The following is an 18,565-nucleotide window of genomic DNA, read 5'->3' as shown; positions in this document are numbered from 1 at the left end:
CATGTTTAATAGAAGAAAATCCTTTGCACTCATTGCCTGAAGTCACATCAGCAGACTATTTGTGATCTCTCGGTGACGCTCCCTCCAGGCCTGCAGTGCAGTGCATTGTTTTGAGGTCCAGCTGCCTTTAGGTCCTTGGTTGCTTTGACTGGACTTTTAGGATTGTTGTCCTGCTGAATGATGAAAAGTCCAATGAGGTCTGATGCATTTGGCTGAAACTGAGCCACAGACTGCTCCTGTACATATCAGTTGCTCATCTCAGTCGTGAAATCATCAATAAATGCCAGTCAGTTCCTCTACATGCTAAAGCCATATCAGAGCAACCTCCGTGTTTGACAGATGAGGTGGTGGCTTTGGGTCATAAGATGCTTTTTTCTCTATACTTTCCAGTTTCCATCAATTTGATAAAGGTTGGTTTTTGTTTCATCAGTCCACAGAACTTTATTCCAGAACTCCTCCAGTTGCTTTTTGTGCGTTTTAGTGAACTGCAGCCTGGCCTTTCTGTTTTTGAGGTTTACCATGGGGGTTTGCTCCTTGTGGTGAGAAACATGTTCACCTGCATTCTGGAGAGCAGTCTTAACTTACAGTGTAAACATAAAGGGATTTGTGGTGCTTGATCTACCAATTTGTTTGCCATTTTCTACTTTTCCTGTACAGACATTTTTTTGTCATGAACTTAGCTCAGGATGTAAGGACCCAAATGCACGACTCGGCTCGGTTGAATCAGCAAAACGAGGTTTATTACAAGCAATGGTCGGTTCACGGGAAGGCAGTCAAACCAGGCAAAGGTCTCCAAAACGTGAGGCAAAAGGAAGGTCGCAAAACAAGCAAGGTTCAAAATACAAGAAAGCTATGACTGTGACTGTGACTGTGACTGTGACTATGACTATGACTATGAAGCTGGAACGTGATCTGTGGGAATCGACGAACTGGTGACGAGACAAGACACAAAGGGGAATATATGCGGAGTTGATTGGGAGTGATTAGACACAGGTGCTGGGGACACAATCAAGGATCAGGTGCACACAGACAAGGAGGAGGCAGGACAGACAGGAACCTGGAACAGAGACACAGGTGAGTGCTCACAAAATAAAACAGGAAGAACAGACATGAAACATGAGGGAGAAAATAAAATACTTGACCGGAAGCATGACATTTTTTAGAAGGTAAGCAACTGTTGATTTTGGCAAACCAACCCTTTGTTATCTCTGTGGGAGATTTCCTGGTTATTATCTCCGTCACTTGCATGGTCTCTTTACATACAGACAGACAACACAGCCTCAATCTAAATGGCAGCTGTCAAATCTGAGTCAGCTCTGAGCCACAGCTGAGCTCTATATGCACAAAATAACAGTGAAACAACACACAGCAGATCAAGAGACATTTAGTAGACAAGTGTCCAATTACTTGTGAACCCTTGCAATTTTGCCCCTATATGTTAAAATGGCTTTAACTCACACCTATTTCTTTGTTATACAGCTATATTTATTCAAATGTGTAACTGTCCATACAGTCTGGAGTGCATTTACATCTAACTCATTATAAATACTAAATACATATGCGTTTATAAATTTAGACTCTTTAAGTCTAAATTATGAGATATAAGTCGTAAATATTAGATAGAATGCAAATGATCAGTTGTTACATAAGTCTTTTGATGAACTGGGGCCCTTCATCAATGGGGTCCTCAGGTTGGTTCTCTCGATCACACACACACTCACCAGCGTGACCCAACCAAGGCCAAAGACAGACTCTGACTGAGTCTTAGATATAAATAGTCAGACTTCAGACAGACTGAGTCCGAATTCATCTGCTGCACGAAGCAGTTTAGTTCTTGACTATTTAAGCCAGACTGTGGTACAATGAATTCTGGGTAAATTAAGAGTTTTTTTTTTCAAAAAAATGGCAGACCGAGGAAGCACTCTTCCTCATCCTGCCTCCTCCATCCCCCCCTCAGCTCATCATGATTACTCTCTTTGGTGTTTCTTACTTGTGTTCAATGCGATGCTGGTGATGCTTCAGCCCTAACCAGGCAGCTGATTCCACCTCTTGAAGCCATCCACTGTAGACAGGTGAAATTCATACATGAGCAGGGGCCTTAATCAATCTAGAAGCCCTGTGTCATCGTGATTTAATACCATTAATATTACTGTTGACAAATGCGTACATGGTGCATTTTCTGAGACAAATCTGCGTTTACTCAATTATCTCAAACAGCTAATTTTACCTCCAGGGCTTAATCTGTCCCTGCGGAGGATTTTAGCACCATTCATCTGTCTGGAGACTGATAGGTAGATCTTTTATGAGGTTGCATAAAGAATATATAAGTCAGTGCCTGTGGAGGTCAGCAACAGACCATAATGTTCTCTTTTTTATCAGTGTCTAAAGAGTTTACTTCATTGGGTTAGAATGTATACTCAGTAAATATGAGTGTCCACATAATTGTGACCACAGAGCAAGAGAACTAACTATTCAAGGCATAGCTATCAAAATAATAAATACACTTACCAATCATTACTACAGTGTATCTTTGTTAATAAGGCTATTGGACTCATCTACTGAATATCAATCTGTCAGTGATGCCCCCCACAGGACAGAAGTGACAAATACACACAATAAATATTTTTTCTCAAAATAACATCAGCCTGTCCTTTTGCTGATTTTACTGTCTTTCTTTTATGTATTTCTATTCTATGTTGTTTCAAATCATATGGCAAAATGTTCCTTCTTATTTAGAGAAGTTGGGTGTTGAAACCTGAAGTACATGTTGGGAACACTACAATTCCCATAATGCCCGGGAATTTCTGGAAACCTCCGCCAAGCTTGGCTAACCCAAGTTTCCCCTGAGAACCCGACCCAGATATGTGAGACAACCAGTGGATGAATATGAATCACTGTTTGTTTTTGCTGCTACTGAAGCATCCAAAGAATGTGTGAAACAGAAAGAACAATGTCATTCGTGTGGAGGTGAAGTCAGAGGGACACACAGGGAGGAAGCAGAGATCTCTCCAAATGCCAAGAAATGCTACAAGGCTGATTTGTTGGTTCCAAATGAGCGTTTAACACTTGGTGTGAATACCACCTCAGCAACTGTATATCAGTCTTCATGATCACTGATCAGGGTTTGAAGACTTAACATTCTGATCGATTATTCTCTTGCCAGAGGAAAACAAAATAGTATACAAGTTCTGCTGTTCAAAGAAAGAATATTTCTGTTTTCCAGATCCCACGGGTTTGTTAGTTGTATATAGTGTTAGATTTGCTCCAATAACCCTTAAAGACAGAAGGGGGAGACTTAACACTGGCTGATGTGGAAAAACTGAGGATGGCAGAACTTGTTGACAGGGGCTCTGTCACCTGCACAAATAACATCTAACAAATCTCTTTTGGTTCTAATAAACCTTCTTCTCTTATACGGCAAGTATTCATCCAAAATACTTTGCAACATGGAGTAACATAAGATTTTGAATTATAGCATTACATTATCTGGATAATTATGTGTTGTTCCTTTGTTACATTATGTTTGGTTATTGCATTTGATTTTCTTAATATTAGCCGAAGTAAGTTTATTCAACTGAACTTCTATAATCCATTTAAATATGATTTAGTTCATTATTTAGATAGCAGTCATCTTTATTAAAGCTCCTCTCCAGACATGTTTTCAGACGTGCAGAGTTTTCTGTTTGGAACAATAGTTTGTGCCTGATATGCTTTTCCTTCAGTTTTCACTGACTTAACATTGACAATAGGAAGAATAAATATATATTAATATACAAATATTTCTATTTTCCAAAGTTAACTACTGGACACGAGATATCTCTTACTTTGCTGAAGTCCATTCTCAGTGAACGTGCACTGGAGGTTTCACATTAGTGGAGAACCAGTGAAACTAGTTGTGATGTCACATAATCCTGATCCCTGCCTTAAAGTGAGATTTAAGGAGAGCAGAGCGAAACATTTCTCCTTCAGATGCAGTGTCAGTGTCAAACATCATCGCTGTGCACAGTGAAGCTCACACATCCTAACTGAGAAACAATATGCAAAACAACTTTTTGGGGGGAGGTGGACTTTAAGGTTTCTCTAAGAATGAAGAAAGAATTTCTCAGGCAAACCTTACTGATTGATGACTTTTAGCTAAGTTAAACAAATACTGCATGATTTTCCCATGAGGCATGCAGTTAGACCAGTCAGTGTAAATGTAGACTTGAATGACTTGGCTGCTCCCACACAGGAAATACTGGCAGGCATAAGTGACCTTACCAGCTGCTAAACTACACTGTTATTACAGGGCCCTCAGATGAGACTGTTGAGGCTTTAAATCCAATCCATCTTTATGTCTCAGGTTTCAGTTAGTGGCCTATTCTTTGATTACCTAAGGCCTCATACCTGTCACCTTTGAGCCCAGAGTGCCTGCGTGGCAATGTTGCTGATACTTAAGATTCCAGAAAGTAAAAGAAGCCATCATTGTCAAATATGAAATAAATGAGAACATGTCCGGCACAGATTCAGTTTTCCTGCTCTGTTTGGATATCCTTAATCATTATCCTTTTTCCTTATTCTGAATTTAGCATTTTCTTATTATGATGTGGGATATACTGATATTATTCAGGTTTTAGGAGCATTATTTGGAGATGTATACAGCATATTCAGAATATGCATAAAGGAAGGCAGAAAGTTTCCTTTCTGGCTTCACAGCCTCTCGCCTGTCCACAGTCAGCTCTGTGCGTTGTACACAAACCAACGAGAACACATATTGTCTGTACTGTGATCTTCTGCACATCCTGCTTAGCAGGAGTTTTGTCAACACTTCCGTACATAGTTTTTTTCATTGTTTTATTTTTTAATATGTATATCTATGTATATTTATCTTTTGGACTGTTGCAGTACTGTATCTTTTTATTGTTATTTCCTATAATTAATTGTATACTGCACCAAACACCAAGCCAAATATCTTGTAAGTAAAAACCTACCTGGCAATAAACCTTATTTTCTTTTTCTGCCTTTGTGATGATGTCATCATCCCTTCCTCATGCTGCTGTAGCCTGACACCCATGTGTCATGCAGTGTCCCCTTGCCTTCATATTTTTATAGGTAAATAAACACATACTGTTTGTATTACAAGTACTCATAATTTGTTTCAGTGCTATCAACAATTTTAACTATCAACAATAAATGCACATATAAATAATAAATTATAAAGGAACATGGGGGAAACAACAATATGATTAAGTGGACAGGGGTGAAGAGGTGAAATGCTGCCCCCTGTGGAGGTGGAGCAAGTAGCACGATCTTACACATTACACCTTTAAGGGCTCCATTGGTCTAAATTAAGGATGTGGCACATGTGGCCCTAATCCTCTTCCACACTAAATGAACATTTAACTGAATACATACATTGTTTTAGGGGTTCAGCCCCCCCCCCCCCCCCCCCCGGTTTACGGCCCTGCTCCTGGTCAGACCTGGGTGGACTGTCTGCAGCCTTTCTCCGCCCTCTCCACCTCATAAATGAAGCGAGCAGCATCTCGTCAGCTGGGCGCGAGCAGGCAGCCGCGGCTCATTAGACGCAACATGGCGGAGCTAGGTGTCGGGCAGACGTGGTCAAGCCGGTCCTGTTCTCCGGTGCCGCGGTGAAAGCGTTCTGTGTCGGGGTTCAGGGTCAGGTCACCGGGTTCCGTTTGCTTTTAACGCTACAAGGAGGAAACTATTGAGGAAACGGTCCGTGACTGAAGAGGTGGAGATGAGCCGACACGCAACAGGTAGGGGAGACAAGTGCTGCTCTGCACGCGGCGTCTTCACCTTTTATTTACGCTTGTGGCGCCAAACTAAACTGTGTTTGACTGGTGAAGTTAAAGTGATAGAAGTGTGGCTGTGTTCGTGTTCATGGCTGTGAAAGCGCCTGCTATTAGACAGGACGTTTCTACACCCGGTCCTCCTGCGGTCCTGCAGCGGGGCTGATGGACCTATTTAAACTACTATAATGATTTGCTGTGAATGTTTCAGACGTCCCGGGGTCGGACCGTGAGCGTGTCCCCTCCCCGAGGCTGCCTGCTGATCATGTGCTGGACTCCGGAGCCGTGTTGTTCCCTGGTAGATATAAATTACACCACTCCGCCTGCTCTGCATGTCCAGCTGAACTCAGTGGAAAACTTAGCTGGGACTGGGATGTATGAAGTCAACACTTAATTATTCTCCTGAAATCACATGATGATACCGTTGACAATGATCATATAACAGTTTGACGTTCTGGTGGCAAGAATAAGACCAAAACCTGTTGCACATGCAAGAGCTGCCACAGACATGTTAGACTCAGTCCTTAACTCAGTGAGGTCACCAGTTACAGTCTGACACTGTTTCTTTTCATGAACCCTGTGAGTTTCAGGGCCCGATTGCATAAAACACCCTAAGTTAAGATTTTCTTTTAAGGTTTCCTTAAAATAAAAACAGTTGAACAAAACACCTTAAGTCTTCTCTTAATCATTCAGCAGGTAACTGCAATAATCTTTCAGATGTTGATACAAGAACCAAAACTGGTATGTTTGTCCCTCTGGAGCCACTCCTTTGAAAAATCCCATCAGCCACTTGAAATTTCAAGATTTCGACATCTCTGGCATAGGAAACATATTTTACCACAGAATTTTAACTATGAGATTTCAATGATTTTGTAATGTAATCCTATGTTTCAGATTCTGAGGATGTCAAATTCACAACTCTTACATTTCCTCAGCTTGTAATATGTGAAAAATTCTGCATAAAATTCTTGCAAACCATTTATTATGAATGATGTGCCTGCTTTTTTGTGAGTAATATTTTTTTGTTAGTAATATTTTTGCTGAAATCTACTTTAAATTTTACAATGTACTGAATTTCACCTTCTACATTGTTAAAATGTTTGATTTGACCCACATTCTGTCCTTAACTTTTTTTCCTAACTAAGGAACCATTTAAGAGATTCTATGCAACACCTTAAAGTAACTCCCTCAGCTAAGGAGAAATTAAACCTTAAGTGTCATACTTATGTAGAAAACTTGTTTTGTGCAACTGGCCCCTGACAGTTTGTGTTACCTGTCCTTCCAGGTGCTTTTGATCAACACGGCTGCCCTTTGATATTGTTCCCAGTGGATGGACAAGCCAAGCTCTCCTCAGACCTCAGCAAAGCAGAAGTGGTGGACTTCATAAATTACTTTCTGTGCCTGCACAAGTACGTGGAGTCGGACGGGCTTGTTACTGTGTCCTTGTGCATGTGTGAGTGGGAGAACCAGATGTACTGATGGTTGGATTGCTTTCAACAGTAAGAAGCAGGAGGAGGAGAGTTTGGTGTCAGTGGTGGCTGATCTGAGACAGGCCTCGCTCCCTACGACCAGGTTCCTCGCTGAGACTCTGCTACTGCTTGAGGTACTGTCATTGCAGAGTGAACTGTGTGGTGCTACTGTGGATACTGACCTGCAGCATGTTTCCAGTGCTTGCTCTGAAACTAGAGGTTCACTATGTGCAGAAAGTGACACCTAGGCCCTGCTCAGACCTGGTATTAACATCCATCCAGCAGCTCTAAGTACAGATGTGAATGCTCCCAAGATGCATTGAGGACGCATCTGAGATCTGATCACTCGCACTACATTCAGAGGTGGTCTGGACCACAAGTGTCCACATTCTCTTAGCAGGGTGAATGCAAATGAGTCCTCGACCGCCTACTCTACTGACGTCCTCTGCCACTGTCTGTTTAGTCCCAACAGTTTCATTATGAACTGAAAATATTTTACTATTTCAAATGGATAAAACTTTATTTCACTGTAAGACCTGTGTGCACTAACTCATTCAACCCAGCCATGTCCTTCCCTCTCTCTCTCACACACACAATGCACAACCACAGTTCTGCATGAGCATACAGTGTCAGACTTTGGTGCATGTCAGTTTGTGCCAAGCATACACTCCCCCACCTGTCACTCAAAGAGGCCACGCCCTCAATTCTCCATAACTTTAAGCCTTAATAAAATGTGAACAGGTGAGTTATATAAACAGGTGTCATGAAGGAGGAAATCAGCTCTAGAGACCAAAACTGTTTTTGTACCAGGCTGTAAACAGGTTTATTTCTGCTGCAAAGTTGGACATTTTATCATGGGAGTCTATGGGGATTGACTCACTGTTGGAGCCGGACTCTAGTGGTCATTAGGGGAACTGCAAGTTTTGGTTCTTCGGTGTTGGCTTCATGTTTAAGCCTGGAGGTTGAAGATTAGTTGAAAAGTACTTGGTGGACATGCTAGAATCACTATCAGTGGATCTGGTTCCTATAGTTTCCCAAAGGCCCCCTGAAAAACGGTGGAACAAGCTTTTCCAGTAGAGTTAAGTTTCCTGCAAGACCAGAAAGAATGTGTTAGATAACTAATCCTAGATTTACACCCAATAGAATAAGGTGAAACATCAGACTTCATTACTCTAAGGAAAAGCTACAGTTTTTTTTCTATGTAATTTTTTTTAATTGTGTGAGATTATGCCTGACATTGACTGAACAGTCATGTATGCTCTTTAAATGTTCTATAGGTCTATAGTCAGTTAGTCCTCCCATGCCTGTTAAAGTCCTGCTGTGTTCAATAGCGTTTTCATATGTAGGATCAGATAGGAAAAAGGAACCCCCCCCCCCCCATCGACACCTAACTGCTCACTGGCAGCCCTAAAAAGCAACAGCAAGGATTACTCTTTCCACACTGGATTTATCTCAGCTTTTGATTGGTCACTTCCTGTGCGCAGAAAAACTACAACACCAGAATTAAATTTGGGGTGAGAAGAATGACCCATGTATGTAATACTCTTGCATAGTTTCTCTTTAAGTATTGTGGGAGCTCAGTTCAGAGGCATGTCTGGTGGTCGCAGTGAAATTCCTGTGCTTGGGGAGAAAGGGGGGTTGGAGGCTCTAATGCATGACTGGTCACATGTTGGGTTATTTAATAGAAAATCATCAGTGAAATTACATTGAAAGAGCACATTTATGTCGGGATGCTGCATTTCTGTATTTTCCATATCAACTGGAGCCGTTTGATGGTTTGTATGGTCTTAGTTTCTGGCATGATGTCGGTACACAGAGTGACATGTACATTTTATTTTGCCATTACAAACTGCTGGGATCGGGAAGAGCCTCACTCAATAACAATAACATACATAAACATTTGAGCGTTAATATCATTTTTCTCCTCCAGCTGCACAAGCGGACGGTCCACAGTGTGTACGTCATTCAGGGGAAGAAGAAGGACGTTGTCAAGCTGCTGCAGAAACTCCTGGCTCCAGCAAAGCCTCACTCTGCCTCTTTCAAGGTGAATGAAACGGCAGATACCGTGTCTGTGTGTTTCTACGCTCGAATCCAGGGAGTAACACTGACTTCATCTTTCTCAGAAAGTCTTCTTGAAAGAGATCTCGGAGCTCTCTAACTACATCGACCGAAGCCAGCTCACAGCGTCGCTGGGGGGCTACCTGATGTACTGTCACCAGAGCTGGGTTTCCTTCATTAAGGTCATTCATTTCATTTTTTACTTTAATGTAGGACTTACTGATAAATTAGCTACTGCAGCAGTAGCGGTTGGCTGACCACATGCTATGATTAGCAAACTAACAGGCTGTTAACTTGCTATTGTGAAGTGTCTGGATATCAGTAATAATATATTATTGTTATATTATTGTCTACAAATCACAACCTGCATAGTAACACTATAATCCATACACATCTATTAATCAGTCCCTAAAGAAAGTCACGATGTTGTGATCACAATAATAACGCAAATTCAACCAATCCCTGTGAATTTTGCATTTTTGTCCAATCTCGTAACTTAACGCAAATTTGACGATTCGTCAGTTTCCTGCAAGTTTTAACCAATCATACCGGTCCCTGCGATAAACTCCCTTCCTTGTTTCTGGTTTTGAAGTATGTTGTGGAGCTGCAGACGTTTGACATGAACGTGTCACATTTACCAACAAACATTGCTGTTAAAGACCGTGTAAAGCAATTCCCAGATGTTTTGCATGAAAGCGGGGTAAATTGTTTTGTACAGGTGCAACATTATGGTGGAACCACAGGTGAATCGCTGCCAGAGCCTCTGGAATGGCGCTCCGCTACTTTTTTCTCCAGATGAAATAAAATATCTACAGCTTACATGATATAATTGATATTTATCTCCATTTTAAGATCATCAGAGTCTGTCCTGTAGAGAGTGATTTAAAATAAATGAAATGGTCAAAGTTGTCACATTGACATTTAAGGTGTATTGCTTGACACATCAAGTAAAACGCATGAAAAAATTCCACCTTAAAAGATGCCTGTAGCCTCTGAGCTGCTCAGTGAATTAACTGGTTCATTAGTAAAGATGAAAAGAGAGAAAACATCTTTTCATTCATCATTCACTCGTGATGAAACAGTTTCATAGGCGGGGGGGGGGCAATATTGTTTTTGCTGTTAAGTACTGTGCACTTAAGCTTTTGTAATGCCTCAATGCTTACTTTTTATTTATTTTTGTATTTTAATATTTAGATTTTTAATGAATTATACAAAAAATGTAATGTTGACAGTACAGAAAAGTAATACTTCATCATTTTCCTCTAAATTACTGGACTAACAGGATACAAGTACGGTGGCCGACAAGGACAAATGTGCTTCAACGGCCCAAAACACACAGTTGGAAATTCAATAACGATACAACAACAAAAGCACGCAAACCTCCAACACATATGCAACAGAAAAAACACTGCATGACCAGACAACAGGAAGAGCTGCACGCCTTTAGGCGGAGCTCTAAGTGGAACACCTATAGACTGTATATAAGCTAATGCTATCGCTTGCTACGTCGTCTGTTGCTCTTTTATAATATTGTAAAAACTATGGCCAAATATAAAAAACAACACAAACCTTTTTATGTCGCCTCTTCTTTCTTCCCTCATACGCTTGTTTGGTCAAAGGTCAAAGGTCCGGTCTTAAGTCTGGCCTCCCAGGTTGAAGCTCAAGCTTATGCTGAAGGTGTTAGAGCTCCTCCTGGAGGCCTGGAGCTCTTCAGCTGTGTTGTCTGGACAGGCAGCGTTTTTTATGTTGCATTTGTTTTGGAGGTTTTTTTGTTTTCGTTGTTAGATCGTTTCTGTTTTTGCAGCGGGTTTGTTGTTTGTTTGCGTTCTGTCTTCCTGCAGCATATTGTTTCATTTGCAGCACGTTTCCGTTCTTGTATTTTTTTATTTTCATGTGTCTTTCAATCTGCGTCGTTCCTGAATTCGCAGCTGGTTTCTCCCCACAATTTGTGGACATTGCTTATGGTAATTATCTAATCTGAGGAGACCATGTTCTTGGATGAGGCACAGTGTGTATGAATCAAATCTATGACATCAGCATTACTGTCTGTTTTCACTTGGCAGACAGAAACTATTATGAGCATGAATATATAGACAATAAATAATCAGACCAGTTCTGCTTGTGAAACAGTTCCGAGTCTGATTCAAAGCAGAACTTGTGAAGTCTCATGATCCACCAGAGGGCTAAGCACAAAGTAACATTGTCCTGCTCACCGCAGCTGCTGTGTGTGTGTGTGTGTGTGTGTGTGTGTGTGTGTGTGTGTGTGTGTGTGTATACACTTGAACAGACTCATTAATTCAGCTGACGTCTGCAGTAGCACACAAACATACAGTTTATCTGATGTACTGTATGACAGCCAAAGTGTTTATTCCAGGTCAGTGTTGCCTGTGTGATGCAGAGCGTGCTCGGTTCACTCAGTCAGGAGATAGTGTATGTGTGAATCCATTCATGAGATCATCCGAGCGGCCTGCATCTATTGTTTGTTACCTTGGTGAAGCTTGTGCAAATGCCTCGTGTAATCAACTGACCTGATTAGCAAGTGAAAGGAGCCTCTTTCCATTAGATTATACATTCTGTCATGTTCAACTGGGGCGTTTGGCCCCGATGACAGGATTCATTAACCAGGGCTGCTCTGCCTGTAGATCTACATAATCTTCACTGGACCTACATTCGGGGTGACGGCAGCTTCTGCAGAGTGTCAGTCAGAGCAGTTTTACATTAGTCCATCATCAGCTTCGATTACAATCACTCTCTAGAAACATGTTAACAGTGAGAGCTTGTCTTTGTTTGCAGTGCAGCAGGTATTTTAAAGTGGCTCTGGCTCTGTGCTGCTCCCTGCAGGAGATCGATGCCTTCCTCCAGGAGTTCCTGTCTGCGGTCCGGCGGCTGCCTTCATGTATCTCCACCCTGCAGTCTCTGTCCAGGCTGCCGCTGCCCACCACCTTCAGAGAGCTCCAACATTTCTGCTCCACCAACGAGGCCAAGTTCCAGCAGCTCAGGAGGTCAGGTCACAGCTGCTCCTCTGCTCCTCCTATAGGCCAGCTTCATGTTAGTTATTGGTTTGTCATGACTTGACAATCAAAATCAAACTAAGCCTTGGCTGTTGTCCTTTAACTGGAAAGATGTATATGTGTAGAAAATGATCTGTTTATCTCCTGATATTGTGATGAGTTATTATTGGAGTTATATTTTTGAAAGGGAACTTGGTGACCTGAGTGACGGACTTATTTTAGTGTGTTCAGGTCAGGTTATGGAGTATTATTCCTTTCCTGTGCTTTTATTTTTAGACCAATGTTACCATAGTAACAGTCAATGACACCTATGCTGAACAGTAGCACCCACACACTGACCTATAGTTTGTTATTTGGTGCTGTGGATGTATTTTTCTTCCAGAAAGTGTTGAGGTTCAATGATGAGTCAGACTCCATGGATGTTGGGTCACTTTGTCTTATCTTGTTATATCTCAGCATAACGGTGAAAGGCTGGAAACACAGTTGCTCATCACTGTTGCCATTGGTATAGTAACGGTGTTCTGAGGGGTTTTAACCATTTCAATGCCAAACACATTGTGAAACACAAAACACAAGTTCATTCAGACCACTCAAGTTGTGTCTTTTGAAAATGATGCTGAAGTTGTGTAAAGTGACTCCTCTGTGGCTGCTGGAACACGTCGATGTGAAATTTGAAATGTAGCTGATTTTCCACATCACGAGGATCAGCAAGAAACAAAACACTGAAATGTTTCAGATGATGTTTTATTTCATCCAGTGCGTCATCTTCAGACTGATCTGTATGGAAACACTCTGTCATTTTCTGCCTCTAGGGGTCTCTCAATCGAAACAGTAACAAAAGACAGAGTTTTTATGGGATCATGGGATTTGTTGTCTTCATCACCATTGCGATCAGCTTCTCCTGGTTTTTACCTGGAGCTGAATTATCCATTTCCTCAGCTTGTTTCGCTGATAACTTCATATCCAGATGTCTGATGACTAACATCCTTCATCCGGTTCAAATATAGAGCTGAAAACCACCAAGGTGTAAAAAGTGTATATTAAAAAAATGACTTTAATGGCACGTACTGTTACCATGATTAAAATCACAGATTTCTCTGGTTTGAGAATAGATGGAAACATTTGGGATAATGTAAGAACACAACTCAACCACATATAGAACATAGGTCTAGATGTTTTTACACATTTAAATGAGGAAAAGTTATTGATTATAACCTTTGAACATGTATATGTACTGTATGTTGTGGTGTGCAGGGAGCTGGGGCTGGATGAGCTGCTGAGGCACTGTGACAGTGTGGTGGAGAAGCTGCGTTACCCCGAGAAGGAGCCGTGCTACCAGGCGATGGCCGGCACCGCCCTCTTCATCCACACGGCCTTCGACATGCTGCAGAACCACAGCAGGTACTGCGGCCAGCACTGCCCTCAAATGCTTCTGTTAATCCTCTGCGGTAACAACTCCCATACATACCGTACAACAATGATGCAACGGCCCTGTGTTGCACAAGAGGTAAAGCCACAGAGTCTGTTAATCTGGCTCATATCTGACAGTTTATGGTCACAAGGTCTTCAGGAGTTTATGCCTTGTGGACAGAGGCATTATGGGATGTCTGACCATCTGTCTCATTCTCATGAACATGATATCTCAGTAACACCTTGAGGTATGTTCTTCAAATACAAATGTTCACTTGGACTCGAGGAAGAACTGAGTGGGATTTGGAGGTCAAAGGTCACTCTGACCTCACAAAACACATAACTCAAGAATTCTTTCACTAATTATGACACAATGTAACTCAAATATCTAAGGCTAAAATGATGAAGTGATGACCCTTTATACCCAAAGGGTCAAAGGTCAACTTCACTGTGACATCATAATGTTCTGGTCATTATTCAACACTGTAACTCAGGAGGGAGAGACTGACCATATTTCCTGTAACTCGACTTGTTGGAGGAGGAAACAACTAATTCTAGGTACAAGAGTGTATTTCCTGCACTCGAACCCACTGCTGGAGGATCTGGCTATCTGCTGAAGGGTGTCAGTCATTTCTTTCAGCCACAGCTTAAAAGTAAAGGAACCTCCTTCTTCTTCCAGAATGTCAGAATCAATGTTTTGGCTGTAGTCAGAACATAGGAAAGATGCTGCCTTTGTGCTCTTCTTAATCATGCTGGGAGCTTCAGATTCCATATCTGTATTAAGACAGGATCAGGTTGAATGTGGATCAATGTGGACAATGTCAGGGTGTTTTTTTTTTTTTTTTTTTTTTTTCAAAAAATGTTGTCCATAATCTCTGTAACCTGGGATAGAGAGCAAAGCTACAGAGGAGCTCTGCCTCTGGTATATTGTATTTGTCACACTGTGAGGGTAGATCTGGAAGCGTCCTGTGGAGCATCTGCGCATTTGACTCTATTAATAACTGTTAAAGCACCAAGCAGAATCCAGTATGTGATGATTTTTCCATTGTACAGGATAACTGCAGCTGTGGAGAAAGTGGAGCTGCTGTGGCATCAGGCCTTCTCACAGGCCCGTCTGCAGCTGCAGGTGTTCCAGCTGCGAGAGGATGCTCTGCAGGTGAGTCAGTTGACAGCTGCTTCATAAACCAGCAGCAGTGCATGTGTCCAGTCAGTGTGGTTCTGCTGGTGTGAAAGATGTCGGGTAACGTCAGCACAGTAGGGTCGTGGTCTGGCTCCTTGTGGACTCTGGTCTTTGTGGTCTCAAAACAGGATTTTATGATAGTTATATGATGTTTAATATAAATTCAAAAGTGTTCTTCATTTTCAAACATATTTATCTATGCAAATCATTTGGTAAGCATAACGTGGGCTTCAAAATATGAGTGATCTGATCAGTTAGATAGTGAAGAGTCAAACTGGTGTTTTACTGTACTGAAGCAAAGACACTCAGGTGAGGCACAGTCACAGTCTCCACTCTGAACACTGTTCATTATTCTTGTTCTTATTCAAGTGTCAGTTTTGACTTATAATAATAGTTTTTGGAAACACTTGGAGTTGAGAATTCTTTAGGGCAGTGGCTCTGAGTGAGGCCTGGGGACCTCCAGGGGTTCTGGGGGGTCTCCAGCAAAAAGGGGAGTCATTTATTTTTCATCCAGTTTCATCCATAAGTAACACAATGACAGAAAGTGTGACTGTGACATGAGTTTAAACACTTCCTGTAATAAAACGTCTGTAAGTAAAAATCTTGTCAGATCAGGTCTGTGGTGTAATTTGTGTCAGTTTAGTTCCATGATGTGCAGAAGTTTAAGAACCACTGCTTTAGGGTTTTAAATCAGATGGTAGTTAACTTCACTGGGCCAGATCCAAAATTGTATATCTCCATACAGTCCAGTCTAAATATCACAATGTAGCCTTTTTTTTTTTTTTTTTTTTTTTCCTTTTGCAAAATGATCATTAAAAAAAAAAAAAAAATTCAATTAACTTTAGATATTGCTTATTTTTCACTTGTTTTTTTATAAAAAAAATAATTGTATTTCATGTAAAATTGTTGTAGCTCAGGGCAAGAAAAACATTGCATATGGTGGGAAATATTGTGATATTTGAGATGATCAAATATCATCCCCAGCTCACTGCGATCCCCTCCTTTATGTACAGAATAACCTGTGCAGCCTCAAACCTTTTGGATTTTACCAGATACTTATACTTATAATAATGTGAGTCAGAGCTGAAACAGGCACAGAGGGGTGGATGTGAATGAGATTTCTGAAGGTTTAAACTGACCAGTTTCCTGCAAACATCACTTCAGCTGAAATGTCAGAGCGGTGGGTGAACATCTTACACAGGAGGAACATCAAGAGAATCTGATTGGATTGTAAAAGATTTAAATTTTTTTTTATTTTTTTTAAATTTTTTTTTATTAAGCTTCTTTTTTCCAAAAGGTACAGTGTACAGAACAGCAAAATGATTGCAACAGTAAAACAAATGTTGCCAGAATGTTAACATGATAGTATCCATATTACAAATGTAATATGGGACTTAGTGGATTTGGATAATAAAAAAATAGATTAAAAAAAAAAAAAGGTAAATGGGATTTAAGAATGATACTACATGTTTAAATGTAGATTAATGTCTCTTAAATGTATGTTGCTGTTTGTCAAAGCAGTTTGTTGTTCATCTTAACATCTCTTATCCCTTTTCCTCCCTATCCTCTCGAGGCAGTGACGTCTTTGAGACGTCCTAAAATCTCCCTCCACCCCTCCCCCTCTATAGTTATATCTGCCACTGTGCAGATGCAAACCAGCAGCCACATATCTCATCCTAGTATATACATATTTAATTTTGACCATCTTCCATCCATCCATCATCTACACTGCTTATCCTTACCTTAGGGTGGGACTGGAGCCAATCCCAGATGACAGTGGGTGAGGTCGGGGTATAATCTCAAGAGTCAGTCTTTCCATCTCATGAATCTCTTTAATCATTTCTAGTCAGGTGACCACTGTAAGTGGATCGACCTGTAACCATTTATGAATAATTGCTTTTTTTTTGCTGCTGCTGCTGTGAATATTTTCAAAAGATATATAATTTCTTCCTGCAGGTCTGAATCTTAAAGGATCTAACACTGCACTTCCTCCTTTAACAGCGGTGATGACCTCATCAGTATGCTAGTTAGAATGTCTCTGTGCTCTTCTTATGCCCACAGTCTCTGTGTGTGAACTGATGTTTCCTTATGCTTACAGATCACAGAGCAGATCGACAGTCTGTTTCAAGAAAAGCTCCAGCATTATAAAATAGAGGTTGCCAAGGATGCTGCAAAGGCAGCGACGTTGGTGTCCCACTTTGAGGCGTCCATTCACACTCCCGCCGTGGTACTGCTGTGCTCTGTTTCCTTTGAGTCCAGTTGTTGTGTAGTAAATCCTCCATCAGATGATATCGTTTGTCTATTTCCTGATTATGTTCGATATCTAATATCAGTCATGTATCCACTAGCAGTAGTTCACTTCACCCTGTCATACTTACATGTTTAATTCATGTTAAGTTTTGATGTCCAGTCACAATGACTCCTCCCCCGCCTATCAGGCTCTTGTTCGCTGTGCTGATGACGTGGTCCACACGTTGGCGGAGGTGCTGCCGGTCGACGGTCGCAGCAGGGAGGGCTGGGTTTCGGATCTTGAGAGGCTCAAGGAGAAACTCCACTCGACTGTGCACTTCATTCGCCAAACCCTCAGAGCAGTTTCCAACTACCATCACTACTTCAACAAGGTGAGTTGTCTGCTGTGGTCCAGAGATCACCAGTCAACTGCACTTAGTAAGATTGGTCAATTAGCTGTATCTCAAATACAAATTCTTTTGCGTAGCATCTGCTAAATGTTTGTTTTGCAAAAATTCAAATTTTGTTTATTGGATTTTATTGAACGCAGAAATACCAAAACTTTGTATAACCAGTTGCATTGTGGTGCCAGTTGAAACTAACAAGATATGTCTATAGCAGTACAAATACATGAATAATGTTATAGAAAATAATCATATAAGAAAACAGAACTAAACATAACATGTATATAAATACAAAATTAACAAGATAGAAGGAAAAAATCCAAACTAACATTCCAAACCCACTATGGCTCCATTAGAGCAGCTGGACTCATTTGATCAAATCTGTCTCTGCAATAGCTGTTGAAGTTGAAGCATTGTAAAAAGTAGAGATGCACAGGTGAGGTCAGCGGTGTGGAACTAGTTTAGCTGCTTTGCCTTTGCTAGCTTCTTGAAATGTTCAGTTCCTTTCCTGATGGGCAGCCAATCCATCAGTGCATCTCTAGTGGAAAGTATCAGCTGGTATGTGAACGGTTACAGATGAACCGTCAGTTCAAGCATGAATCTTGTTGGTGTCAGTTGATGTGTGATCTTGTAATGAACTACAGTTACAGTTTCCTTTTTATCAGCAGCAGAAATAGTGTGTGACCTGTGATCTGACACTGCACTGCTTATCGTGAACCTGGCTCCTGTTCCTCTTGCAGGCCAACACCTGGTACAGTCTGGTTCTCTGTGAGAACCTCCTCCAGGAGCTGCTGTCGGGTGTTGATGCAGAAGATGTTCCCACACAGTGGCACAGGAGGACCTGGGGGACGGTCCCTGCATGGAGGCACAAACTCTCCACTTTCCTCAAGAAGAATCGTCCACCGGATGTAGAGGAGCTGGTTCATCTGGCACATCTGTCTCATGTCATCCCAGATGATGTGGTCCAGCAGGCGGGAAAGCAGATGTCTCAGCGGTGAGAGAGAGAACTGAGTTT

The 18,565-nt window shown here is 41.4% G+C and overlaps 1 protein-coding gene across 1 annotated transcript in view; it reads left to right on the top strand.

Moving 5' to 3' along the window:
• The first annotated feature begins 5,523 nt into the window (after nucleotides 1–5,523).
• The window catches only part of LOC130187573 (uncharacterized), a 25,712-nt gene continuing 12,670 nt past the window's right edge, over nucleotides 5,524–18,565 (top strand). Inside the window, exons 1-12 of the mRNA XM_056405285.1 lie at nucleotides 5,524–5,756; nucleotides 6,001–6,087; nucleotides 7,075–7,198; nucleotides 7,290–7,392; nucleotides 9,189–9,302; nucleotides 9,382–9,498; nucleotides 12,158–12,318; nucleotides 13,582–13,728; nucleotides 14,791–14,893; nucleotides 17,016–17,144; nucleotides 17,356–17,538; nucleotides 18,291–18,544. Of these exons, the coding sequence (XP_056261260.1) occupies nucleotides 5,738–5,756; nucleotides 6,001–6,087; nucleotides 7,075–7,198; nucleotides 7,290–7,392; nucleotides 9,189–9,302; nucleotides 9,382–9,498; nucleotides 12,158–12,318; nucleotides 13,582–13,728; nucleotides 14,791–14,893; nucleotides 17,016–17,144; nucleotides 17,356–17,538; nucleotides 18,291–18,544 (1,541 nt within the window). The 5' untranslated portion in view covers nucleotides 5,524–5,737. The remainder of the gene's footprint in view (nucleotides 5,757–6,000; nucleotides 6,088–7,074; nucleotides 7,199–7,289; nucleotides 7,393–9,188; nucleotides 9,303–9,381; nucleotides 9,499–12,157; nucleotides 12,319–13,581; nucleotides 13,729–14,790; nucleotides 14,894–17,015; nucleotides 17,145–17,355; nucleotides 17,539–18,290; nucleotides 18,545–18,565) is intronic.

Source organism: Seriola aureovittata, chromosome 19 (assembly GCF_021018895.1).
Source record: "Seriola aureovittata isolate HTS-2021-v1 ecotype China chromosome 19, ASM2101889v1, whole genome shotgun sequence".
Classification (NCBI taxonomy): domain Eukaryota; kingdom Metazoa; phylum Chordata; class Actinopteri; order Carangiformes; family Carangidae; genus Seriola; species Seriola aureovittata.
Note: the sequence above shows the minus strand (reverse complement) of the source record. Positions and strands in the feature narration are given on the sequence as shown.